This window comes from Phoca vitulina, unplaced genomic scaffold (genome assembly GCF_004348235.1).
Source record: "Phoca vitulina isolate PV1807 unplaced genomic scaffold, GSC_HSeal_1.0 scaffold3, whole genome shotgun sequence".
NCBI lineage: Eukaryota > Metazoa > Chordata > Mammalia > Carnivora > Phocidae > Phoca > Phoca vitulina.
The window spans coordinates 7,530,747-7,557,004 of NW_022589706.1; the positions used below are offsets into that span (position 1 = coordinate 7,530,747).

Genomic DNA, 26,258 nt, shown 5'->3' on the forward strand with positions numbered 1-26,258 from the left:
GGTTCAATGCCTTGATCAGGCCACTCGCCTATCACCTGCAGACCTGAGAAGAAGTTAACATTACTGAATCTTGACCCCCAATCTTCCCGTGTCACAGTAACATTTGTCCCTTTCAATAATAGCAATTGTCTACGCGGAAAAATAACAACATTCTATACCCATAGCAATACTTATACCTTCAACCTGACAAATTTAAAGCTTAGGAAAATTTACTAGGTTCTTAAAACAACTAAGCAGTTCCACTGAAGACTAAGCAGTTGAGTTCCATTTTTGAAAAAATGTATTAAAAAACTACGGTAACAATGAAATAAAAAATTGCCAAAAAGCATAGAATTACAAGGTAAAGAAAAGTCAAAAATGTATTTTTGTTTTAGTTCTACCTTTTATGATAGACAGTTACATAAACATATGGAAGTAACGGAAAGGAAGTAATTTTGATAAAAGGATTTGTAATCATCACAACCTACACCTGACATGTATCTAGCACACTTATTTCTTAAGAGGTAAAATAAATAAATCAATTTATTTTAATTTGAAAAAAGATTAGGAACATGGAAAGATCTTGAGCCCTTCCTGCTTCTCTTATTGCTAATCCATGTTGAACATGGCTATACAAATTTTTCAGAAGCAGAGTTCTGAGGGGTGACTAACCCAATCACCATTCTCAGTCTGCCCCTCCCTTCGTTGGAAAAGTATCACATCCACTGTCCTAGTCTCCCGGGCAGCTGGGGATGGCTGTGCAACTCACTCCGGCCAATAAGATACACACTGAAGGAAGTGTGTGGGGGCACATCTGGGAAAGCTTTTAATTCTTTATAAAAGGGACAGTCAAATGGTGGCACTGTCTGTCTCCTCTTTTGGGTGATAATGCAGAGGCATTGCCTGAGGTCGCAGCTGCATCTTTCTATTAAAAGGCAATGAGCAAGAGGACTGAAAGCCAATTTGCCAACGATGGTGAAATGGAAACATAAAAAGGACTCCGAGTCTAGGCTGGCTTCATTAATTGGCTGGAACAAAGGAGATCACCTTCCTCTAGACTCGTCAAAACAATTTTCAAACCTGTTTAAGCCACTGTTAGGTAGTCCGTCACATATGCAGGTAAAAGCATTCCTAAAGAAATCCTCCCAAAGCTAGTCTCCACTGCTTAGTCTGACCACTCACAGTTACCTGGATCCAGTCTCTCCACCCAGTGTACCTGTCCTTTCCTGTCCCTAACAGTTTCCCACCTCCGGATCTTCCTAGCACACCCCCCCACACCCCCAAGCCCTAAAAATGCAGGTGCAAAATCAACCTCCTTTTCTCACCACCTTGCAGCGCATCACCGTCACAAGTCTGGAGGTGAGCACGGTACTTGCACACTGCCGAAGTGCCTGGACTACAGACGGTATTCAGAACAAACTGAGAACAATCAATAAACAAAGTGAGTAAGTGACCTGTAGCTCCCTAGACTAGCATTTAAGGGTATTAGGGAATTCTAAAGAATACTTTGGTGAGCACTTCCTTACTATTTCCTGCAGTTTGGGATTCACACAGATGACAAAATTAGCTCTTGACAAGGATACTGTTCCCACGGGGTGCAGGATAAATTGTTCCCATGGGGTCAAAATGCAGCACAAACATCAACACAACTGCCACGTTAGTGCAGATGGAGAAAACAAGACTTGAAGAGAACATGTATCGCATGAGGCAGGGGGGAGATGGAATGCTAACTCATTTGAAGTGCTTGGGACAGTGCCTGGCACCTAATCCTTATTTGATAACTGCTATCTGTTTTATTCACACAGAAATAGCTGCCAGAGGTGGGATGTAAATGGACAAGTCAAGGGGGGCTATGGAGCAATAAGCACTTACCAGGAATTGTCTAAGAAACTGGTGATCCTGCCCTGATTTCAGAAAGCTTCTAAAGTGTTGCTGTCTGACCTAACCATAAGCTCTAAGTCATGGGCCTGCTGAGGCCAGACTCTAGAGGGCCTGACAGAAAATGTCAGGGTGACAGGGTGTGCTACTATCTCTTTTGACCACCAGCTAAATCCTTCATGAAAGAGACACGCTTTACTCTAAGACAGCATGGTTACAAAGACAGAGGGAAGAAAACAGTTCTCCCCCAAACTGCCTGTGGTCAACAATCCAAGGAGGAGGAGAGTCAGAAAACCATGTCCCTTGCTGGGTTAGAAAAGTCAAATTTAGCAAGTGAAGCAGGAAGATTAAAAGTCTAACATAAGATCAAAGTGGGACATGGGGGAGCCATGGAAACCACACCGCTCCCGGTCACCCCTTGCTGTCCAGGGAGGCCCCAGACGACAGCTATCCCTCCTGTGAGGGGACATCCCCTGGAATGCAACCTGGAGACAAGAAACCTTTCCAAATTTCTCTTGCTCTCCTAGGGCAGGGCATTCCCCAAGTTGCTGAGGTGAGGACTATAAAATATTTTAAAACATTTATATGGGGCTCACCCATAAGTAATACACAGATGAGAAAACTGAGGCAAATGGACAGAAGTGAGTGGCTCAAGGCCTCACAGCTAACAAATGGTGGAGTGGAGATGCTGATCCCGGCAGGCTGGCTTTAGCGTTCATGCCCTTGACCACTGCACTATCCTGCTCTCAGTTTAGACCGCAGAGAAAGTGTAGCTCGGTGTCCTCCGCTGTACAAAGAGAACAGTACAGACCCCACACAGATCACACACGGTGAGGAACAGATCTAGGATGAGAACCCAAGGGGTGTGTGGGTGCAGGTGGAAAGGGATTTGTGGCGGGAAAAAAAGGAAATGCTCCCCAAGGCCAACAAAACACTCCAAAATTTCATCCTTTCACATCAGAATGAGAAGTTCAAATATGAAAAGAGTACCAGCCACTGGAAATACTATTTTGAATATATAAGCAATTTACCTGTTTTGAATGTCAAGTATGTGTTTTTCCACTGAGAAAATTACACAAAAATTCTGGAATTTTTTTCACATTAGTAAACAGGTTCAGTAAGAGATACTGAGTTGACCACTCTCTTGCCTTGAAAATATAAACATTAATTAGGTGTTTTATAGCTCGTGCAATCCTTGTAGAAGCAAAGTGCTCTTTAACTGTCAAGTTTCTCCTCCTGGAAAGGCTACATGAAAATATCATAGCATTTACCAAAAAATAAGGAAAAAAATGAATACAGTGTTATATATTAGAAGTATTCTATATTCTATATCAGGAAAAGATATTATACATTAGGTATTACCAATTAAACAATTTACTGACATGAACATCTAGATAGCCCCCCACCTCTTAAAATAAAAAATAACATAAAGGTCTGGGAGACACCAGAAGGAACTCAGCCTGTTACGAGAAATTTACGCCTGTGATTAAACTGAAATAGAACTCTGGTTTCCTCTATATTTCACTTATTCTGAGAAGTTAAGAAGAAATTGCTCTAAACTGAAAAATGCGCACCCTTTTATACATTTTAAGCAATAAATATGCTTCTGAAGTGTTGTTCTAAGAGACTAAATCAACTTTTCCTAAATAGGCCCAAAGCAAAAGCCTCTGTAATAGGAAACAGGATTAGAAAATTATTACAATTGTGCATGAGCAGTGTTAATTCAACTTTTCTGATGTTATTCCCCTTATATACACACAAATAAAACCAAAGTTTCATGACAAAATACTTACCCTCCTACAGGCAATGCACTCTGATAACTTTTCTATTCTTTTCTTTAAAAAGAAATTCCTAATTGGCTGCAACCTACCTCATCAGTTACCCATCCCATCAGTGGTCCCTTAATGCACCATGGTTTGAAAAACACCCTGGTTCATAGTGAAGTCTTACCAAGGCCTGTGGGCATTTTCCCCAGAAGACAACACTCACACTAAGAAACCTGAAACGGTCGCAAGTTTCTGTGAGAAATCTACCAAGAAACTGCTTGGCATGTCAATGGTGCCAGTAAAGAGAAGAGGATATGTGTATTGACCCTCCGATGAGCTCACCATCATGAGGGCTGTGGCCGCTGCTCATCATTTCGGCCCCACGTTGGGTAATAAAACGGGTCAGACACACACACTTCTTGCTTTGAAGCAATCCCTTGGGTGTGTCCATAGTTTGGCTGTGGATTGCAGGCAAATCTCTGTGCACTCCCCACAGAAAAATGGGAATCCACAACTGTTCAGGCAGGTGAGAGAAAAACCTTCCCTTGAAGAGACCAGGTGGGTAAAAGCTGACTGTGGCTGGCACTGTCCTGTACAAGGACACAGATCCCAGCAAACCTCTCTCCAATTCCCTCTGCCGTGTATCCTCATATTTCCCTGTCTTGGCTTAACACTGGAAGGAAAAAGGGAGCTCAGAAAATAAGTTAATGTGTTTAAGAAAGACCTAAGAATTACTGTTACTATTACTATTATTATTATTGGCAAGCAAAAGAAACACTACCCCCCATCGCTGGCCAAAATCTTAAATAAATTCCAATATACAAAATCAAGGTGCTGCCGCACTGGGGGAGCAGTGGTGCCGAGAGCGCCCCCACACTCCTCCGTCTCACCCCCTAGGCCCTGACTCTTCCCTGGAACCCGAGCCTCCCGAGAGAAGCAGCCACGCAATCATATCCAAGGCAGCCACTGTCTCACTGTCAGCACTGTTCTCTCTCCAGGCCGCGCTTGCTCTCATCTCTCCCCACCCGAGCCCAGAACGCCCTCGAGCTGCAGCAGGCGACCTGCCACCCGAGCCCATGTGAAGCAACACTTCTCAAACCGTCACTCTCCAGCTGCCTCCCTTCCCTCTACCACACTGATGGGACTGCTGGAAGTAAAAGACCATCAACCCGACCAGCTGGGTCCTCGCTCCTCACTGTCTCCCGCCCCTCTTGTTCTAGAACACTCTGACCGAGCAAACCAGCAAAACTCCTCTGACAGCCACTCCAACAGAAAGTAAGATTCTAAGGAACTGATCAAACCATTAAAAGTTTTAAGTTACTATAAAAGCACAAAACCATGTTCTAATACAGCCAAAGCTGAATTATTTCTTCATTCCTCCTTTCTGGCAAGAAATCTTGGAATTGCTCAGACGTACCAACTGCAGCAATGCAGAGGGAAAAGAGCGGCCTTCCCGACATCTCTGACTGGTCCTGACAGACCTGAGACACACCCGCGGGAACACAGTGTGCACGGAGCCAGTGCTGCTGGGGCCACGCTCACCCCAGCACGTGAGGTTTTCTGCGGCAAAGATGCAATGAATCGTCTTTTTCTTTGAAGAGCCTGTCATTTATGTTTTAAATATGAGGGCTTTCTGAGAAACTGAAACCTTTAAAAGGGCTGAAATTAAATACTTTGTCATGTTGAATGGAAAAAATACTGCCCCTGGTACAATAAAACTGATGAGAACTAAAGGAGTAGGTAGAGAGTAATTCCTTGGAAAAAGTGACCTGGCTGGGACGCAAGTGGAAATACGGTAAGTTTAATATATAGGAAAGTTAAGAAACACTGGATCTTACTTACACTAAAAACACAAGTTTTAAAGCCTCTTCCTGGATGGGAAGTCCTACTCCCAATACATTTAATTACCTATGATCACATTATTTCCAATATTTTAAAAACTCAACTCAAGCTGTTCACAATTTATTTTCATATAATTAACATGTTGACATAACTTTCAAAATGATGTCTTGTAATAGAAAAAAAAATAGTACCTTTTCCAATTCTCTCGGTATTCGCATACAAGTGTATACTCTTTCTCTTCTTTCTGTATACTTGGCCTCATTATGTTCAAGGAAGTACCCTCTTGTTAGTTCAGCACTGAGGAACCTCAACAACGAAAGCTCTACAGGAAAAGAAAATGACACAAAACAAAAAGAACAGTATTTATCAAGAAACTTACATGCTAGCTGGGGCCAAAGATAATACATATATAAAACAAAAAGAGAATAAAACAAAACAGTCTGTAATTCTGTCCCAGAACTGAACAGCTACACACAAATGATCAGCAAAAATTATTGACAAAATTGCTACTCTGTGTGGTATAAAGGGAAAAAGCCACAGGAATACAAAAAGAACAATTACTATGAGCCAGAACTGTTAGAAAAGTGTTTGCAAGAGTGCAGTCCTGGGTCTTATAGGTGATATAGGACCTAGACTGATAGACATAAGGGAGAGTAGAGATCAAGTATATACAAAATGAATAAATGTATATATCTATATCTATATCTCTATATATGATTCTACATAAGCTAAAAGAGAGCCAAGTCACCTAAACAGGCATTGCTCGGGTCCAAAAACCATCCTGGGTGAACTACATTGATTATCAGTGCAACTTCTTTCTTCAGCCTCAGAGATCCTGCAAAAGTACCTAAATAATGCCATTTCCCTAGGTGAAGGCCTACCAACAGGATAATCATCATACTAAGTCATACAAAGTAGAACCTCAACAAGATCTGAAAGACTCACCTTTCCTTGGATTTGTCCACCTGTTATCTCTGTTCCTCCAAAACAAATTCACCCAGAATCACCTCGTCTCAAATGAAAGTAAGGCCAAAGGAAGTTGAGTACTTTCCCCTTGGCTATAACTGGAGTCTCTGGGATGAGATGCTAAGGTTCCAACCCCTTCCCTGACAGCCCATCACCTCGCTGACTTTTCAGGACCCCTGATTCCCATTACCATCCTATTCTTACTCCCCAGGAGGCCAAGCCCTCTTCCAGAAGTCAGGATACCAAAGGTTTCAATTTGTTCTCTTTGCCCTGAGCTGGCCCTTGTGGTCCTTTTACCAAACACAGTGTTGGTGTTCCCTCCAAAAAATGACAAAAGAGGGAAGGTGGATTTCATGTATGAGTACTGACTCACGGAATTGCATCTTATGTGAGTGCCAGGATTTAAAGTCCGCAGGGATGGGGAAGAGTCTAGAGTCAAAAACACCCTTGAAAAGCCCTTAGGAAGACCCAGAAGGAGACTTACTATCTCCTGGGGGCCTAAAACAGCTTACTTCCTCTAGCATTGAACAGATGGCGAGTTCTTCTGAGCATCAGGTCAAATGGGCTGCTCATGTATACAGGTTATATTACACAAAAAAATATATACATACGTGCACACATTTTTTTAAACTCCAGATTTGTCCTCTCTCTGGAGAGTTAGTGATACCATAAGAGATATCTAGGGATTGAAACAGACGGAGAGAAAAGCAGACTTCCACCCACTCCAGCTTCGAGCAGGGCAGGCCGAATCATCAAATACACTGTGAGCATCATGCTCTCAGTACATTTACAGTTGAAGCTAGGGACATCAGAGGTGAACTGTATTGTTCACATATTAATAGATGTTCCGATTAGAAGGGCTTAGTATCACCAAATCCATGCAGAGTACAATTTTTGATTGGGAACTTTCTAATATACTGTAGACTGGCTAGATCCAGAACACGATCTGCCGTATGAAGGGGAGAAAAAGAAAGCCTTTTGAGCTGCAAACAAGAACAGCCAAACCAATGAAAGATAAAAAATCATACTCTTGGGGCGCCTGGGTGGCTCAGTTGGTTAAGCGTCTGTTGATGGCTCAGGTCATGATCCCAGGGTGCTGGGATGGAGCTCCACATGGAGCTCCCTGCTCAGCGGGGGTCTGTTTGTCCCTCTTTCTCCCCCTCTGCCCGTCCCCCTGCTCGTGCTCTCTCTTTCTCAAATAAATAAAATATATTTTTTTAAGATTTTAATATTTATTCATTTGAGACAGAGAGATACAGAGAGGGAGACAGCATGAGCAGGGGGAGAGGCAGAGGGAGAAGTAGGCTCCCCACCGAGCCAGGAGCCAGACGTGGGGCTCGATCCCAGGACCCTGGGATCATGACCTGAGCCGAAAGCAGGTGCTTAACCATCTGAGCCACCCAGGCGCCCCTAAATAAAATCTTTAAAAAAATGTATACAGATACTCTTATTCAGTTCAGTCTTCCAATTAGAAAGCAAAGACTGTGCTTTTTTTTTTTTTTAAGATTTTATTTATTTATATGAGCAAGAGAGAGCGCAGGCGAACACAGAGGGAAAAGGGAGAAGCAGACTCCCCACCTAGCAGGAAGTCCGATGCAGGGCTCGATCCCAGGACCCTGGGATCATGACCTGAGCCAAAGGCAGATGCTTAATGACTGAGCCACCCAGGCGCCCCAGAAAGCAAAGGAAGTTCTGATTAGCTGATATAGATCAATAAATATGTCATAAACATCAATCCTTTCATGTAAAATCTGAGAAGCAGCAGGCCTCTCTGAAGGCAGGACAGACTGTACTGACAGCAGCGAGCCCCAAAGGTCACTTCACCAGGATTCCCGTCCCCACTCCTGCCTGCCACCCTCCACCAAGGCGCTGCCCTCTCTAGTCGCCCGACTTTTCGGCCCTGGGTGTCTCTGGCAGCTTCTCCCCCACCTGACCTGCAAGGGTTTGCCGGCCCAGTGTTCCCATCACTGTGTCCTAACGAAGCACCAGTCAGAGTGAAACGCCGGCCATCCCTGAAAGCTCTTATTCCTTGGCGTGTCCTTTTCTCTTTTTCCTATTCTCTTTGGACAGTCTAAGGTTAAAACCATCATCTGAATCCTGAAGTCACCATATCTGACCGCAGGAACCTGGACCCATATTTCCAGCTGCCTCCTGGGCAACTCCACCTGGAGCCCCCCACCCTTACCTTGAACCTGTAAGCGGAGCTCAGGATCTTCCCCCACAATCTACCCTCTCCTGCAGCCCTGACTTTAGCTCGTGCACCACCAGTGACACCGTTGTATGTTAGAAGCTTGGGGCCACCCTTCTCCTCTCACGAAGCCCCACTGACTTGTCGTCTGGCACATTTATTCACTCACCCCTCTCTCTCTATGCCACCCTAGTTTGGTCCTTCTCATCCCCCCCCCCCCCAAGTTCCCACCTAAGCTTCCTGACTCATGCCTTTCTTCCAGTCTTTCCTCCCTTCAGCCCTAACCCTGCAGGGCAGCCAGAGCCAGCATGCTCGCAGACCGGCTGCGGGCCCCCTTCAGTGCTCTCTGCCACCTGCGGGCCAGGCCCTATACCTCCGTGGCGGTGACACCCGATCCCCTACAACTTGGCCCCCGGCTATGTTCTCAGTCATGCCCCACACCTGCCTCCGCTGAATCTCTAGGTCACCATTCTCTAGTTACGCTACGTTTCACTTCTTGCGAACAGGGCAGTCGGTTGACACCTATCTCAGGGTTGTGGTTACTCCAGGTAGTCCTGGAACAGAATTCCCCTCCAGTTTCCCACAGGTGACCACGGACAGGCGCCTGCTCTGTGAAGCCATCCCCAGGTTTTCTGAACAGAATGCAGCCTTTCCCCACTCGGCTGGCACAGCGACTACCTATTCTGGCGCTTCTACCCACCACACTCATTTTTGGCCTCGTTTTGTCCTTTCCTTTGCATCCTCGGGGTACAGCACGTCATAGGTGTTCAACACACGCTTGCTCAAAGACTGTATGAGATCAAAGAAGGAGGAAAAATCAGAGAGCAGTGTGGCAGAGAGAACAAAAACAGAATCAGAAATCAGAAGGGGTAAAAGCAGAGAAACACCAGATTCTTGAGAAAACAACCTGTGACAGACTTTCCCGAGGCTGAGCGTGAGTAGGAAAAGAGTGATGAGCTCTGACGCCTCACTGGCCGCAGCTGCCACTGCAGATAAGGAGCCTCCTGGCTGTGTGTGTGTCTAAGTGACTGGAGAGGCTCACCCACCAGGTATCCGAACGTCCCCCCTAAAAGGATAGGGTGCCATGCTGGCAGGCACAGCCAGTGAGCGCCCGGGGCTGCGGGACAAGGATGCTTGCGTTATCCACAGGAAGGGCAGGGAGTGAAGCTGGGCAGCCTGCTAGTATGTCAGCTGTGTTAAGGAAATACAGCAACAGGCTATTACGGATTTTTAAATTTAAAACAGCAAATTAAATCAAAAGATTGAGACAGCTATACCCTGTTTACTTAGAAAATTATCCTCCGCAGTGGCGTCTTCCCTGATGACGCAGTTGACCGAGTTTTACCATAATAAGAGTTTTGTTATGATCCACAAGAAAAGCAGGGATTAGCAATCAGAAGAAGGGGGTTCTGGCATTCTCTCTATCACACATGAGTCCTGTGACCCTGGCTCACATCATAGGTCTCAATTTCACAGAAGAGAAAACTGAGGCTTGGAGCAGTTTTAGAACCTGCCTGGGGTCCACGCAGGATGGCCAAGGGACCGAGAGAGGATCTGCATGAAAGCACAAAACAACTGCAAAGCATGACACAAGGTCTTGAACTCCTTACTAGTAACTTCAAAGGATCTGAGGTAGTACTCAATTCTGGTTTGGGGGTTCCCTAGTGTTTACTGATGCTGCTTCTGCACTCCTGTTTTCATGGATAAACGGTAATGGGGCAAATAAGTATATTCAACAAACTATCTAACCTAATAACTAATTTTCTGTAAACAAGTCGTACAATATAAACCTACAAAAGTGTCTTAACTATAATACAAATATAAAACAGTGGTATGTGAGGATTCTACTTCTAGAAATGCAAGAATTTTAGTTATAAACACCCATTTAAATTCCACAATGGAAAATTTAAAAGTATGCACTTAAAAAAATCAAAATGAGGGGTGCCTGGGTGGCTCAGTCGTTAAGGGTCTGCCTTCAGCTCAGGTCATGATCCCAGGGTCCTGGGATCAAGCCCTGCCATTGGGCTCCCTGCTCAGCAGGAAGCCTGCTTCTCCCTCTCCCACTCCCCCTGCTTGTGTTCCTGTTCTCGCTGTCAAATAAATAAAAATTTGTTAAAAAATCAAAATGATAAAAACATTTTAGTGCACAGCTCTCACAACTATGAGGCATATTCTACTGTCAGGTCCACTTTGCAGATGAAGAAACCAAGGGATAGAGAGGTTAAGGAGGTCTCCAAGGTCACACAGGAAGAAAGCGGTAGAGCCAGGATTCAAAATCAAGCAGTCTATCCTCAAAGCGTGTGCTTTTTGGCATTAGATTATTTTTTAATTTTTTATTTAAATTCAATTTAGTTAACATATACTGTATTAGTCTCAGGGGTAGAATTTAGTGATTCATCAGTTGCCTATAAAAGCCAGTGCTCATCACATCACTTGCCCTCCTTAATACTCATCACCCAATTACCCCATCCCACCACCCACCTCCCCTCTAGCAACCCTGTTTGTTTCCTAGAGCTAAGTCTCCTATGGTTTGCCTCCCTCTGTTTTTACCTTATTTTATTTTTCCTTCCCTTCCCCTATGCTCCTCTGTTTTGTTACTTAAGCTCCACATATGAGTGAAATCATATGGTATTTGTCTATTTCTGATTTATTTCAATTAGCATAATACCCTCTAGTTTCATCCACATCCTTCCAAATGGCAAGATTTTATTCTTCTTGGTTGCTGAGCAATATTCCATTATACTCTCACACACACACCCCCCACATCTTCTTTATCCATTCATCTGTTGATGGACATCTGGGCTCTTTCCATACTTTGGCTATTGTGGACACTGCTGCTATAAACATTGGGGTGCAGGTGGCACTAGATTATTTTGCCTATCATTGTCTCAAGTGCTTTTGTAAACAGGCTACTATGTACTTTCTAGAAAACTGGAAACTCCCCTGCCCCCATCCTCCTCTTTCTCTGTGTTTCACATACAGCACCCTGGGTTTACCTCTGTGAAGTTAACACGGTTAATTGGTCAGCTCCCTTACCAGCTCATGAGCTGTTTGAAAGCAGGCACCACGAATCCTGATCTTCCCAATGTCCAGCCCCCAGTGAGTCCTGAATCTGAGGGAAGGGCCTGCATATAATTAACATCATACTGATGGGCTAGGAAATGGTTTTTAAAGATACACTAAAGCAATACCAACAAAAGAACCAAGCTTCGTGGAGTGAAATATTTCGGAAGCTTTATCTTACCTTCTTCTCCCCCACTCCTGTAAAACTGGCCCTGCTTAAGGGATTAGGATCCTCCCACTTTATGCCAAGAGGCAGTTTACAAAGGTCTTGCACACAGTACTTCATAAAATTCTCACAACAACTGAGAGCTAAAGAGAGCAAGATAATGGTGTTCACGTTTTACAAATGAAGAAACTGAGGATCAGAGAGGTTAAGAGACTTGTCCAAAGTCACTGAAAGGTTAAGATGCAAATTGGGAATATAATCTGGATCTCTGACCTCCAAGTCCAGAGTGCTTTCTCCCCTACACCATAATTAGCATCCATCTACCCGACAAGATAACCTTGCCCTAACCTGGCTTCAACCGGCCAGAAAGAGCCCTTTGATTCATACTGAAGGAGAAGGGGCTTACGTTGCCCTGCAGCCTGAGCTAGTTAAGTCCACCTTCCCTAGCCATAGATAGGCTTTGCAGGATGCTACTTAATCTTCTGTTCCAAAGTACAGCTGTGGTTCACTGTTTTTGTACTTGTTGTTTTAAACATTGTTGTCTAGCATTCTACAGATTTGTCTGAACTTACTTATCCTGTGATATTTGGGTACAGCTGCCTGGCTAATAGCCTAAGAAGGCTATTGTTCCTTCACCTGTGGGTGCCACCCCTTAAGAATTCTGGTTCACTTTAACTTCTTCCGTACTGTGATGGCATTTCATTCCTTCTTAGCAAAAGTCGCTCTCACTTGTTATACCAAACATCTGTCTTTATATTTTAAGAGCAAATTATTTTCCAAAATAAAATAATCCAAATGTTTATTTTCCGAACACTGACTTAGCTTTTTAGATGTCAACCAATTTTAGTTCATTTATCTAGTTCTTACCAGGAAGAAATGTCAGCACGTCTTTTAAAAATACTTATAATACAAACAAGTGCTTCTACATTAGAAGAAGTAAGTTTTGCCACTTGTGAATATTTCATATAAGGAAAATAATACCAATCATAAATCCAAATCAGTTCCTCCAGAGTATTTTTAATCAATATTCATCTTTTACTGCAGAAATGCTCTATGTTCCGGTATCTTAAATTGAGAAAAAGTACGGTATAAATTGCTTCCTCCTCATCCCTAAAAGAAGGTTATGTTTAATTATCTTCTGGGATAACTTGGTTTAGAAATAAGAAGCCAGGATACAAAAGTATTAATTAAAAGTAATGAGTAATCATAAATATATTTAAATGTTAAGTAATATGTCTAAATATATCTTTCCTAAGATAGGACTGACCGTTAAAAAATTGGAAAGTAATACTGGTTAACTGTTAGGAAAATATTATAAAACATGCGAATCTCCATAGTCTTAAATAATATAAAATGGTAATAAACTTTACTAAGGTTATGTAAAAATACTACATGTAAGTTTCTTACACAAACATAGAGGTTCATCCTTGTACAAGGCACATTTGAAATCAATACAACAGTGATTCTGTCTTCCTAAGTCAAATAATAGTAAAGGTACCACTCAAGTTTTTAAGACCCTCAAACTGCTTCTAAATAGTCTCACTTAGGGAAGTAAGGAATAAGTAGAATATTCATGAATTTATACATTTATAGATGGAAAACAGGGACACAAAGAGTAGTGACCGTTTCAAAGGTCACAAGGTTTCAGGGTTAAGGACTGAAAATGGGATCAGAATGTCAGTAATCTGACAGTCAATGCTATAGTCTTTCCAAAGACCTGTTTCACCCAAGCATTCCTCAAACTGGGCCACTAAGGAGCCGCCAGGGATGAATTTTGGAGGGTAAACTAGGATGAAGTTAAACATTTTAAAAAGCCAGGATACTGCCCAAAGACTAAAATGAATAACTTCATTGCTTGTTTAATTTACATGTACTAGTTAAATAAAGCAAGTGAGAGTTTTAAAAGCAGAGCAATAGTGTGTCAGAGAGGAGTTAACTCTACCTTACCTATCTCAGGGATGTGGTGGTTACTCCAAGTAACTTCCCAGTCAAGTTTTACAGTTATTACTTCCCTTTGTAAGTGAGAAATTAATTGACTAGAGTATAATTTCAGAACAACAGCCTTTAATCATCCATGAGGATAAGTTTGGGGCCACAGGGATAACCATGTAACATATTCTATGGAGGATAAGGACCAATTAAATGAAAAGGTATTTTAATAAAAATAAATTAATTGTAATAAGAATTTAAATTTTCAATTACACAAAAATAGGGCGTAGAGAATATGAACAGTTAAAACCTCTGTCCCACTCAAAGTCTTTTGTGGTAACCGTAAAAAGGAGCTCAGTTGGCTTTTTGGAGTTTAGGCTTTCTTCCTGCCTCTGCTCATTCCCTCACGGAGGTAAAGCAAGAGGTCTAAAATGGGTAAAGAAAGAGAAAAGCAGCAAAAGAGATGGGTAACAAGTGTAAGCTCTAGAAGTGGAAGAGTCACCATTTAAACAAAAGGAAAAGCACGGGTTCCACAGCACTGTTGAAATCAGACACAATACTGTTCACCCATGACCTTACTTTAAGCTCTTTTGTTTTACAAGCAACACCTATCCCTATGCATATTCCAACACCTGCATCATATAGGTATTGTTATCCTCACTGGTAGGTACAATGCTTATTTTACACCAGTTCTTCTACTGTTAAGTCTTCACGGGCACTAGAGCCCACTTACGTACTTCAGATACTAAACCATTTAGGAGTGGAGTCATGAAACAGAGCCAAAAGAATTAGGCAAGTGGTCTAAGCAAGCACAGAGTCTAAGAGCAATTTAACAACCAAACCAGGCCAAGAACAGATTGCCTAATTCTTAGTTCAAAGTTGACTTGCTAGATGTAGATTCCTAAATGGGAACATGGTTATATAGAAACTCTCCCCCTTAGAACTTTTACAGATGAGTAAAGTGGGGAACGAGTACAAAACTATGGTAATATGTACTTATTATCTGAGCTTATGTCAAAAAGGACAACAGAAGTTGGTAGTATTTTTAAGAGCAGGAACAAAAGAAGAAGGAAGAGATGAATCTGTAGTTCTGCACTATACCAAGAGTCCAAGAACTGTGACCACATAAAGCAACAGTGGAATATACAATGAACGTTCTGAGAGAGAGAAAGAGACAGGTATGATGAGTGGAATATCCCTTTCGCACTCTTAGGGTGTAAGTACCAGTAGCAGAGGAACACTTTCAAGCCACCGCCAGGCTACATGCAAGCCAAAGTCAGAGCATAGAGAATCAAGTAATTCAGAGTCTGAAATAAGAAACAAAATGAAAGCTTACACTTTATGTAGATACACGTACATGGTATATGTAACGGCTTATACACAAATGAATATTCATATATATATCTTCTAGGCATATAAATGGACAAAGATAGGTATAAAACAAAAATATTAACCTCAAATACTATGGTTTGAATTATTTTACTTGGATGGGGAGGGTGTGGATAAGCACCTAGTCAGTGTACTCATTCATGGTATCCTAGATTATTGGGACAGGCCAACAAACATTTATAAGACCCCTAAATTCCTTGGGAGAAATAATAAAAAGGACTTTGGAACTAACTGACGGTTAGGCCAGCAAGACACTAAGATTGTGACTTCCAAAGGGAAAAACAAAGGTTGCGCTAAACTGGAGAGGAGGAACTAGAGTATCAGGGGCAGCATAAGAATTAAAAAAAAGGACAAGTATGTAATGGTGACGGTGGCAGCCACACTTGTGGTGAGCACAGCATAACGTACAGACATGTTGAATCACTCTGCTGTACACCTGAAACTAATACAACACTGTGCCAACTATACTAAAAAAAAAATTTTTTTTTTAATGGACAAGTAACACCTTAAGTATAAGCACAGAGGCTTGGAAGACATTTGATTCAGGGAGAAATGCTTCCCACATGACACTAGGTGGTGCCACTCAAAGGCCCTCTGGCCCAGGCCAGCCCCTAGGGAACAGTTTTCTGAACACTGCACTAGGGAGGAGGGAAAGGTTACAGAGCAGTAGAAAGGGGCGATGGTAGAACAGCAATGTGAAGCAGAGCCGCTCAGCAGCCTGGGTATTTAAGAATGACTGAAAGAATTCTAATCTCCAACCAATGCGGCATCCGAGTTAGAGGGTGGATGCCAGCAGGGGAAGATCTGTGTGCCTAGCAGAGTAGAGACACCTGGGGCCCACATGGACCAACACTGGCTGGTGACCCCAGCTGAAATATTCCTGAGATTCTTACCTAAGTCTTGATTCCCAAGAGTTGCCACGGTCATCTCTCCTCACACAAGACTGATGGAATTAGGGAAACAACGAGGGCCACCCCAACAACTAAAGCTGGAAGTGTCTCCCGATAAAGACTTTCTGCAACTAGGTTAAAAGTCCAACTTCCAACAGGTTAAGTAAACCACGCTCAGAAACTCATGCTGATGAAGAACGCGTGCGTGGTGCGAAGTCTGCGGAAGGCCGCGGTACCAGATATTCAGACCCATCTCTGGAACGGCCAGGAAAGGGGTGTTAGGGGTTATTCCAAAAACCTAACATCTGTGCTCATCAAAAGGCTCCTGACAACTTCATTTTCTGTGTATGCAAACAACAACAAAAAAGGCTTTTATAATATTGGCTTTCCTGAAACTCAGAAGTATTTTAAAGCCATTGTAGTGAAACCTGGCCACTCCTGTTTCCATTGGCACCTGAGCGTCTTTAAGGTTCAAGTCCAAGTCAGTAAACAAACAGCTGAGAGATTCCATACTGTCTTACTTAGATCCTGCCAGTTGAGAAAGTAAATACTCTGGAAAGCAAGTATTTGACAACTAAACCAAACAGTTGAGAATTTTTAAGTGGTTAATTGAAAAAGACTGAACAAGGCACAGTCTGCACTTATTTTTCAAAGACACAGACCTCTTCAAAATCTAACCTTTGTCTACTTCTGACGATTAGCAAATCACACAGGATCTCACCCGATCAACCTTCTGGTATCTGAATACTCCTACATTTTTCAATATTCAAGTACAATCAATGATGCAGTAAGCCTTAGGACTTAACATTCATTTGCAGGAACTGAAGGAAATAACGGCTAATGGAGCCCCTACTGCCCACCAGAAGCAATTTTGGGGGAAGAAATTTAATGGAGTTACGGCTCAGCTGCTGTTTAAAACTTAGAATTACATAAAAATGCAAATGTGATCACTATACTCAATGAAACATGTATCTCAAAATCTTTTTCTTTGAAGCCTAATATACAACTACCGTATGAATACAAATGCAATTTAAATTTTTTAAAGAAAGGAATCCCACAGTTTAAAAAATAATATTCTAACAAAATGCTTAAAATTGGTCGTTGAAAGTAGGAGTCACGAAGGCATCTTTTCCTATACAGCCTTTTTTTTTTTTTTTTTTTAAGAGGCTTACGTTTCGGTTTAGGAAAAGTTCACAGGTAACGTTCTGAAGAGAGGTTTCTACGTATTTCTGTTCTGGGCAAAAGTACTGAACTTCACGGTCATTACCACATTGCTAGCTGCGGCTGAGGAACACATATTTGGAGGGCAAGTTAACAGGTTTCTATGGCTCAAGTTCGCTTAAAATACACAACGAAAAAGTCACCTTGGCATGAAAATAATTAAGAAATCAGCCTTGAGCGTCTCGGTTTGGAGCTCCCTGCGACGTAGAAGGTGCTCGCCAACGACTCCGGGCGGGAGCAGAGCCCGGGGGTCTTTCTGAAGGACCTTTCAAAAGCGGTCAAGTGACCCAGGACAGAACTTCCCGGGCCGCAGCTCGGTCTCTCGGACACACCTGGCCGGGCGCGTGCCGCGGGGGCCCCGGGGCCGCGCGCCGACCCCGCCCGACGAGCTGTCAGCGGCCGCGCAGCCACGGAGCGCCCCAGGAGCCTCGGCGGCTCGCGCACCCACAGCCCGGGCGGCCCGGAGGCAGTTGCGGCCGCGGGGCAGGGGCCCCGGATCGCAAGACGCTGCCCGCAGCCCTCGGCGCGGCCTAGCGCCGCCCGCCCGCCTCACCTGCGCGGCTGCGGCGCCGCTCCCGCCGCCGGTCGCTCTCGTAGAAGCCCAGCGTCTCCGTGTGCTGAGGCGCCGGCGGGGGCCCATGGCCGCCGCCGCCGCCGCCTCCCGGCTGCTCCGCCTCGCCGCGGCCGTCCCGCTCCGGGCCGTCCGCGCCGCTACCGCCGCCTTCTCCCGGGGCGGCCGCATCGCCGACGCCCGCCATGTTCCGAGCACAACAAACTGTCCCCGCCACCTCCCTCCAGCCTCCGGCCCGGCCTCCGCCTCCGGCCGGCCCCCTCCCGGCCTCGCCCCGCCCCTCCCCGGAGCCCGGGCCGCCGCTACCGCCGCCGCCATCCGCGGCTCGCCGGCCGGCGCGCGCCATTGGCGTCAGCGGCGCGTGGGAGGCCGCCGCTGCCGTCGCCGCCGCCACGGCCGCCGCCATCTTCTTCCTGCCCTCGGCGTGGCGAGAGGTGGTTTCCCGCGTCGCGGCGGGCTCGGCCGTCCGGGACACCGCGCCAGGCTCCATGCGGCTCGGCCGCGCGGCCGGAGAGAGCGGCCGCCTCCGGGGCTCGGGTCGGGGGCCGGACGCGGCGACGGACGGAGGGTCGGCGGAGGAGCCCCGGGGCGGCGGTCGCTGCGCCCGCTGCCTGTCGTCTGCGAGGTGTCCGGCCGCCCGCCCGGGGTCCCTTTTGCAGGCTCGGTGCCCGGAGTGCGCCGGCGCCGCCTGCCCGGTCTTGGCACCGACCGCGCGGCCCCGGCAGCGAGGGCCCGGCTCCAGATCGCCGACCTCCGCGAGCCCTGACTCCATACGTCCGCTATTTGGACTCCATCTCTTCTGCATATTTATGGTCGCCCGTCACATTCCCTGGCCTCTGGGTTTCCGTTGACAGTTTCCAAAACACTCGGGCAAGAAGGAGCTCGGGGATGCTGCCCTACAGGTGGGGGCGCGGAGGGGAAACCCGAGGAGCCGGGTGCCTTGTGCATTTCATGCTCCCGCGGGCGTATTAGGCTGTTTTTCGGGATTAGGGTTGGGGTACGGCCCTTGGCCGCCGCGGTGCCGGTGCTCCATCACCTGGGCGGCCGCTTTACTTGGCCGGTCCTTTGCGGCTCTGGCGAGTAATTGCGCACGGAGCGCGGTGTCGAGACCACCCGCCGCAGGAATGGTGCAAGTGAAGATGCTCCAGTGAAGGGGCCGAGGGACTTTGCTACCTGCTTCCCACGTGGTTGCGTGCTTTATTAAGGGTGACCGTAGCAGGTCGGTTTGCCAACTTCAGAACCGACCTGTGCAAAAGGGAAGTTGTAATTCTTCCCCTAACATTAAGCTCCCCGGAATTTTCCCTAGATCTAAACTTGACAGCCAGATATAAACGGGTATGAATAGAGCAAAATTGAGCTCCTGTTGATTCATCAGAGAACCTTGAGGGTTCTGTTGTCACTAGTGAGTGCCTAAATTTGCAGACCCAGCAAATTTAACAGTGGGCTGTTTGGGGGCAGCATGCCGAAAGCAGGCACCTGCCGGTCTGACAGCAGCGTAAGAGCCCAGGTGAGGGACCAAGATGGACTAAAAGGGCCCCAGAGGTGGGACCTGACCCTCACCCACCCTGGAAAAGGAGGAACCAATCTTTGGAAGATCCTTACTCTCCTTCATAAAACAACAGTTCACAGGAATACAATTCCAAACGTTCCTGTGACTGTCCTCCATGAAATTCTGTTGTGTTATACTTAGTCAAAACTGAGCCTTAATCAATCAAAAACAAATGTTCTGGACAAGTCTTCAGAATCATTTTGAAGATGAAAAAATACTGAAAATTTTATGACCTTTAAGATGCCTTATAGCTCAAATTGTATTATCCTCTGATCTTTTATAGTATAATACCATCCCCATTCCATTGTTTACTGATTTCAAGAAGGAAGTAGACGTTTATTGCTTGTTTATGTCAGTTCTCATTTACTGCCTCACCGTATTTATTGGCTTATTGCCTCTGCCTTTAACTCAACAGGAGCTGGAAGGGAAAGAATCATTCTGTTTCCTAAGGCAGCCAGTTATAAGAATGGATTTCTCTTATTTTCTATATCAGGCCCAAGGAAAATCACTGTCCAAGGCTGCCTATCCTTTTTAAATAGCAAAGAGGAAAGGAGCAGCTGTGTACAGTCTAGGTATGAAGGTGTCACACGCTGAGGAGCAAAATGAAGAGGGGAAAACTAAGGGATGTGTAGCTTCTCATCAGTTGGGTCTTTTCACTGGAGCTGTATTATTTGATCTAATACTTTGTGAAACTGCACAATTTCAAACCCATTATGATATCAACATACTAAACATTTTGAAAACAATATAAAATTTTTTTTTATTTAACACTATCCTTCCCTTGTATAGGTTTTGATGATTAGATAATCAAATATCTCACTGTAATACAAAAATTTATTTTCTTTGGGTTAATTCAACCTTCTGCAACTTAATTCAGAATCCAGGAAAGGGTGTTTTCAAATGTGTATTCTAAATCTTCAAAATACTGACAAATAATCTCATGTAAGAAATCGTTACACAGCACAGAAGAACCAATTCTCCAAGGAAAATAAATAGCAATTGAGATATCATAATGTTTTTTTTATATCAGTTGTAAAAAGATATAAGCCTAGATTTATAATACCACCTTTAGAAAACAATAGGGATATTTTAAAAACATGACAAATCTCACCATCAAAGAGACATCAGATTACATTCTGAGTTAAAGTACAAGGGAAAAACAGGATTTGGATGACAATGAGGTACAGTAATTTAAACCATTAAGCAAACAGTGAGCTGGTGTGCTATTCACATGTCACTGTCCCAGCTGCTGGTCAAAGAAATAACTTCACTCGTGAGAAGTACTTTCAGTGGAGGAAAGGGAAGAGCAAGAACAAGAAGTTGGGGAGAATCTTACATGTAAAAGAGAAGGGAAAAATTCAATAAGCTAAGAAACCTTTCTTAGGAAAGGAATTTATGTATTCAAAGTTACATTTTAATATACTTGCATAATTGATATAAATTTAAGAGCTTGTAAAATTGCTGCACATATTTTTAATTGTGTATTCTTGTACCTTCTGGTTGTAATATCATGTGGCTATTGTGTTTTGAAGATAGACAAGCACAAAATACCATTTTTAAAAAGAATGGAAATTTGGTGAGTAGTATGCACAATTTTATTCTATTTTTTAAAGATTTATTTAGGAGAAGAGGGAGAGGAGGGCAGAAACTCAAGCAGAATCCCTGCTGAGTGTAGAGATGGAAGGGGGCATGGGGAGTGTGGGCTCATTCCCACAACCCATGAAATCATGACCTGAGCGGAGACCAAGTCAGAGGCTCAACCAACTGAACCACCCAGGCGCCCCAGTATACACAATTTAAAAAAATAAATTGCGTAACTCCATATTTTAGTAATTAAAGACAATAATTTTGATTTTGTGACTAAACAAAATAAATTGAACCCATTGTGCATGAGCCATGGATTCAAACTCCAGAAAACTATCTTGTGAAGTCTATAAACTGATTCTCAGTGCCTTTCGTTGGTAAATGGGGCAATACCTACCTATTCTGTAGTAGGAGCCAATAAATAAATAAATTTACCCTTTTCTTTCTCCTTAATGATAATTTTGAATGTTTCCTTTCATTTAAACTTAGTAGGTTTTATTTTTCAACTATAAAGCATTTTAGCTCAATAGCACTTTATATATATGCCTATAAATATGTTTGATATTAGTTCTATGTATTTTTCCTGAGTCCCAAAAACATCAAGTATTTTGATGACTTGCAAGGATCCTGAATCAAGAAAAGGTCTATACTCTCTCTGACTCTCCAGTTAGAGTCTTTTGACCTAAGATAACACATGTGACCTCTCTATGCTTCATTTTCCCCCCTTATAGCATATTGGACTAGATTACCCTGATGGCCTCTTCCAAAATGTTGGGCTAACATCCTGGCAAACCCTTTTGCAGATTCTTGGACTCTTGGGTTAAAAATAGCTCAATATGCCTATATTATGAAGATTTATAGAAAAGTATGAAATCCTTAATTACAGAATGACTTTGTAATTTGGGCTAAAATCTGAATGCAGGGAATTAAAATGTGGTAACTTTATTGATAACACATCAAAGACGTGTAAGTCTTTAATGTACCTTGTTTATGATCCATGCATTAGTTCTGCATCCCTTTATGAGAACCCGTAGCGTTCGACCTTTCCAGTACTCATGACAGGTCTCAGGATAGAAACCCACTTTAAACAAGTTTCCCATATTGTACCTATGCATACCTCAGTCTAAGAACACTGCTTTAAGGTGGCATTTAACAGCAACTGAAATGGTATTTGGGATGATTACTGTTATACAGTTAATTTTGGTAGTATAGATTCAACCACTGGACAGATAACAGTTTAATTTTGTCTTTCTCAGTCGAAAACTTCAGTAGTACATGACTTTTTTTAAACCATAAATGTCACGTGTCAAATTTGCAAAATGTCTTGCTGAATTTAATTCATCATTTTGTCTTCAAAGAGAAAAGTAAGAGTTGATGTTTTTTAAAAATCAGAACAGCTTTGCAACTGATGTTCTAAAGAAATAAAATAGAGTGTTGGGCCCAGAGCAAGGCTTGCAGCAAATTTACGTGAGTTTACTGAATCTCTGAGTTTGAGTACTAATACTTCCTATCTTCGGCAGTCACTTTTGGACTGCTACTCATTAAATTTTATCCTGACTGGGCTTTATTCCATGCGTTTCTAAAGGACACCAATGCAGTTTGTTTCTGAAGATGTAGCACAAATTGAATAATGTACCTTTGATTCTAATGTACCTGTTACAAGATAACTAAAACAGTCATGAGCAAAACCTTATTTCTAAAAGCATTTATGTGGCAGGAGAATATAGGACTGAAACCACTTGAAATAGACCCTATTGATAAGTGTATTTTGTTAAGAGGTATGTTTTATAAAAAATATTCTGTTTTAAAGACCTAAAGTAGGTTATATTTATGTAATAAAAGTGTATGAACACAAATCCATACTATATTGGCTAATAGGACCTTTTATTCATGATCAGATAAAAGGTTTAGATTTTAAATCTCTGGAAAATTCTAAAATACTGATGAAAGGGACCATGGTGATGACTTAGCAAGCTTTCCATTCAAGATTTCTCTCTTTGAAGAGAAAGCACATTGTTCCTTTTTCATTATACACATAAAAAAGTAGAAATGTCATGTTTAGAATGGTTTTAATCATTTAGTCACCTAATTGACAAGAATCTATTTGCAGAGTGAACTCAGACTTTCCAGGTAACTGTTAAATCCTTCTTATCACTGTTAAAATCCTTCTTTGTAATTCCGGCTAGCAAAGCCTTTATTTTTATAATTCACCCAATAAAGGTGATTTTATTTAACAGTGAGTTCATGTTGGATTTTGCCTTTCAGAATTTTTATTGTCCTGTTTTCATTGTTCCCTGGTGGTGAGTTATTTATTGCTTCTTTTGGCCATTTATCAAATAATTGTTGGTAATCAGAAGATTTTACAAGATATTTAGGATACATTTTTACTTTTTTCTAGTGTTTCTGATTGAATTGTCATGGATCAAGATAAGAGTAATTTTTTCTCTTTACTTGCATGTCTGATAAGTTCTTTTGGGCTGTGATCATTCACTCCTGCTCTTGCAATTTGCTTTTGTTCTGCTCATTCATCAGGGTTTCCATCCTAACATTTTTTTCTATTCCTCTCTCCTCTTTCTAAATAGTTAAAAGTAAATGGACTCTCTGGGTCTCATAAACATCTATTTTTTTTTTAAGATTGATTGATTTGAGAGAGAGAGAGAGAGAGGGAGGGAGCACAAGCAGGGGGAGGGGCAAAGGGAGAGGGAGAAACAGACTCCCCTCTGAGCAGGGTGCCTGATGTGGGACTCAGTCCCAGGATCCTGGGATCATGACCTGATCCAAAGGTAGACTCTAACTGACTGAGCCACCCAGACACCATTAAACATCTATTTTTTAAATTTTATCTCTTCTTATGCAAGCCTAAGTATTTCTCTGTTTCATCTTTGTTACCAAAATGTATTACAAATGCATAATAGATTTTCAGATTCTCAAAATTATCCTCCCTTAAGCGTTTCTGCTTTCCAGGTTTTAAAAATGTGTTTATCTGAGTTCAAGGCCTTGGGTTTTCAGATTGTTCTTTTATATGCATCTGCTATAACCTTTTCAGTATTCTAAGTTTATGTTTATATGCAAAATCCTTCTGTTGTTTCTGACATTTTCTAATTTAGTATCAATTTCAAATAATGAACACTTTTTACCTCTTACCTTCCGTATGGATGCTCTAACTTAGGTGTACAGTTTTGTGAAGGAGACCAGTAATGTGGCTAATTTTTCAAAATAGCAATAAAAAGAAAACATATAGTGTGGCTTTAGCAAACATTATTTTCTTGGGACAGCTCTGTCCTCCTAATTATGCTTGGTCTAAGCTGGTACTAACATTAATTCACATTCCCCTGAGCAGATATATGCTGCCGTTAAAAATCTGACATGTATAATTCATAAATAAATATTTGATTGCTAAAAAAAGTGAGGCCAAATCAGGCACTGATCATTATTTATCATCTCTTTATTTTCACACTGATCTTTCATCCATATACCTAAATATGTCATAATACCAATTGTATAAATAAAAATTCTTTTCTAGTGCTGTGAACTATTTTTAAATATTCAATTTTATTGTTCATTATTCTGGAACTTATGATCTGACATGGTTAGATATTCTTTTTCTAAACAATATTAAGTTTCATGCAATTTCATTTTATTTTTACAAGTTTTATATGCTCTTTCACAGTTTCTAGTTTATCTTAACATAGACCATAAGATCAATCTCGTATTAAATAATTAAAGGTACAAAAATAAATTGATGCCATTGACTTTGGGTAACTTAATGTCCACTCTAAATCTTGTGCTACTTGTCTACTTCCACCATTTTAATCCTGTTTTACAGAGGAAGCCTAATTGGTGTGATGTGGTCTCTTCACTGGTGTTTTATAGACAGTGTTGTGTTTTATGGAGAGTGTAAATGGGTTCTCTCTTGAAAGCTAATAATTTTCTTTGTATTAAGAGTATATATTTTTAAAATAACATATCAACAAGGATTTTTCTTCTGCGTCTGTGATTTTTTAAACCAAATACTCAGATAGGCAGTGTCTGTTGATCCTTCAGGGACCCACTGAAGCACACAGGTGGGTTCACCCATGCACACATTTGTGTCTAGCTAACGGGTGGTTTTCTCAAAATAATCTGTTTTTGTGTGTCTGCATCACAGTAGGTAGAATTTTCGTCTGGGCCTAGATCCTAGAATTTAGGCTCAACTGACGGCACTGGACTAGCAAAGGTCTCCAGTAGAAGACAGCAGAGTAAGATGGAGAGAGCTGTGAATTTGGAGTCCAGAGACCTGAGTTAGGGTTCTGTGCTGCTGCCTACTAGTGTGGAATCTGAGAGGAGGCCCAGGTCTTAGTTTCTTGATCCACATAGCAGACGGTCCCTATAGCTAGATTGTCTCAAAGTTCCCTTTCACTTCTAAGATGATGAGATTTTAGGGACCTCATTATTTTAGGCTAAAGTTAAATGTGGACTTGGTTTAAGTTTGTAGTATTTTTCTTCAGATGAACTCCAGCATCCTGTTCTAAATTGCAACGTTTACCCTAAGTTGCTTACCTTTCATCGGCATACTTTATTAGTGCTGATTCAACAAATATTTGTTGAATGTTTTTTTATGTGCCAGGTACTATGCAAAGCCCTAGGGTAGCAAAGATAAATGAGATGTGTTTCCCGTCCACAAGTAACAATATTGCTTGTGTGGTAAGGACCACAGTAGACAAACGAATGAGGTGCCGTGGTAGTTCAAAGAAAAGATTGGATAAATCTGCTTTGGGGAGAACCAGGACAGCTTAGAAAGAAGTGGCATTGACTGGGTCTTGGAAGATGTGTTTGCCAGGTGGGAAATGGGGCTGAGGGAGGTAACAAAAGGGCCTCACAGACAGATGGAGTAGCATATACAGAGTGAAGAGGTAGGAGGATCCATAGTGTTTGAGTGGAACTTCCAGATGGATTCAGTTTCCAGGGCTAAATCATAGGGAGCAAATGGTGAGAGAAGGCAGGGCATTGAATAGACAGAAGAATGAGCAAGAATGGTTGAAGTGGAATGAGGAATTAGGGGATGAAAAGGTTGATATCGATACCTCTGGGCCTTCTTCACAAGTTGAAGAATAACTCAAAAAAAATTTTTGAGCCTCATATATAGTGAGATTTGCTTGCACTACTACTCATAGTTGTTGAGTAGAACAATTAGAACGTCAGTCCATGTCTATTGGGCATTTATTGTGTATTGTCTTATTCCCAATGTCCAACTCCAGTATCTAGTTAAGTATTACCCACATTGTTTTATCTTAAATG

General features: G+C 42.6%; 1 protein-coding gene across 1 annotated transcript in view; it reads right to left on the reverse strand.

Annotated features, from left to right (window-relative positions):
- The window catches only part of TAPT1 (transmembrane anterior posterior transformation 1), a 60,908-nt gene extending 42,799 nt beyond the window's left edge, over window positions 1–18,109 (reverse strand). The window contains exons 1-2 of the mRNA XM_032400047.1: window positions 17,831–18,109; window positions 5,657–5,787 (exon numbers count right to left, since the gene is read on the reverse strand). Coding sequence (XP_032255938.1) covers window positions 5,657–5,787; window positions 17,831–18,035 — 336 coding nt within the window. The 5' untranslated portion in view covers window positions 18,036–18,109. The remainder of the gene's footprint in view (window positions 1–5,656; window positions 5,788–17,830) is intronic.
- Between the last annotated feature and the right edge of the window lie 8,149 nt (window positions 18,110–26,258).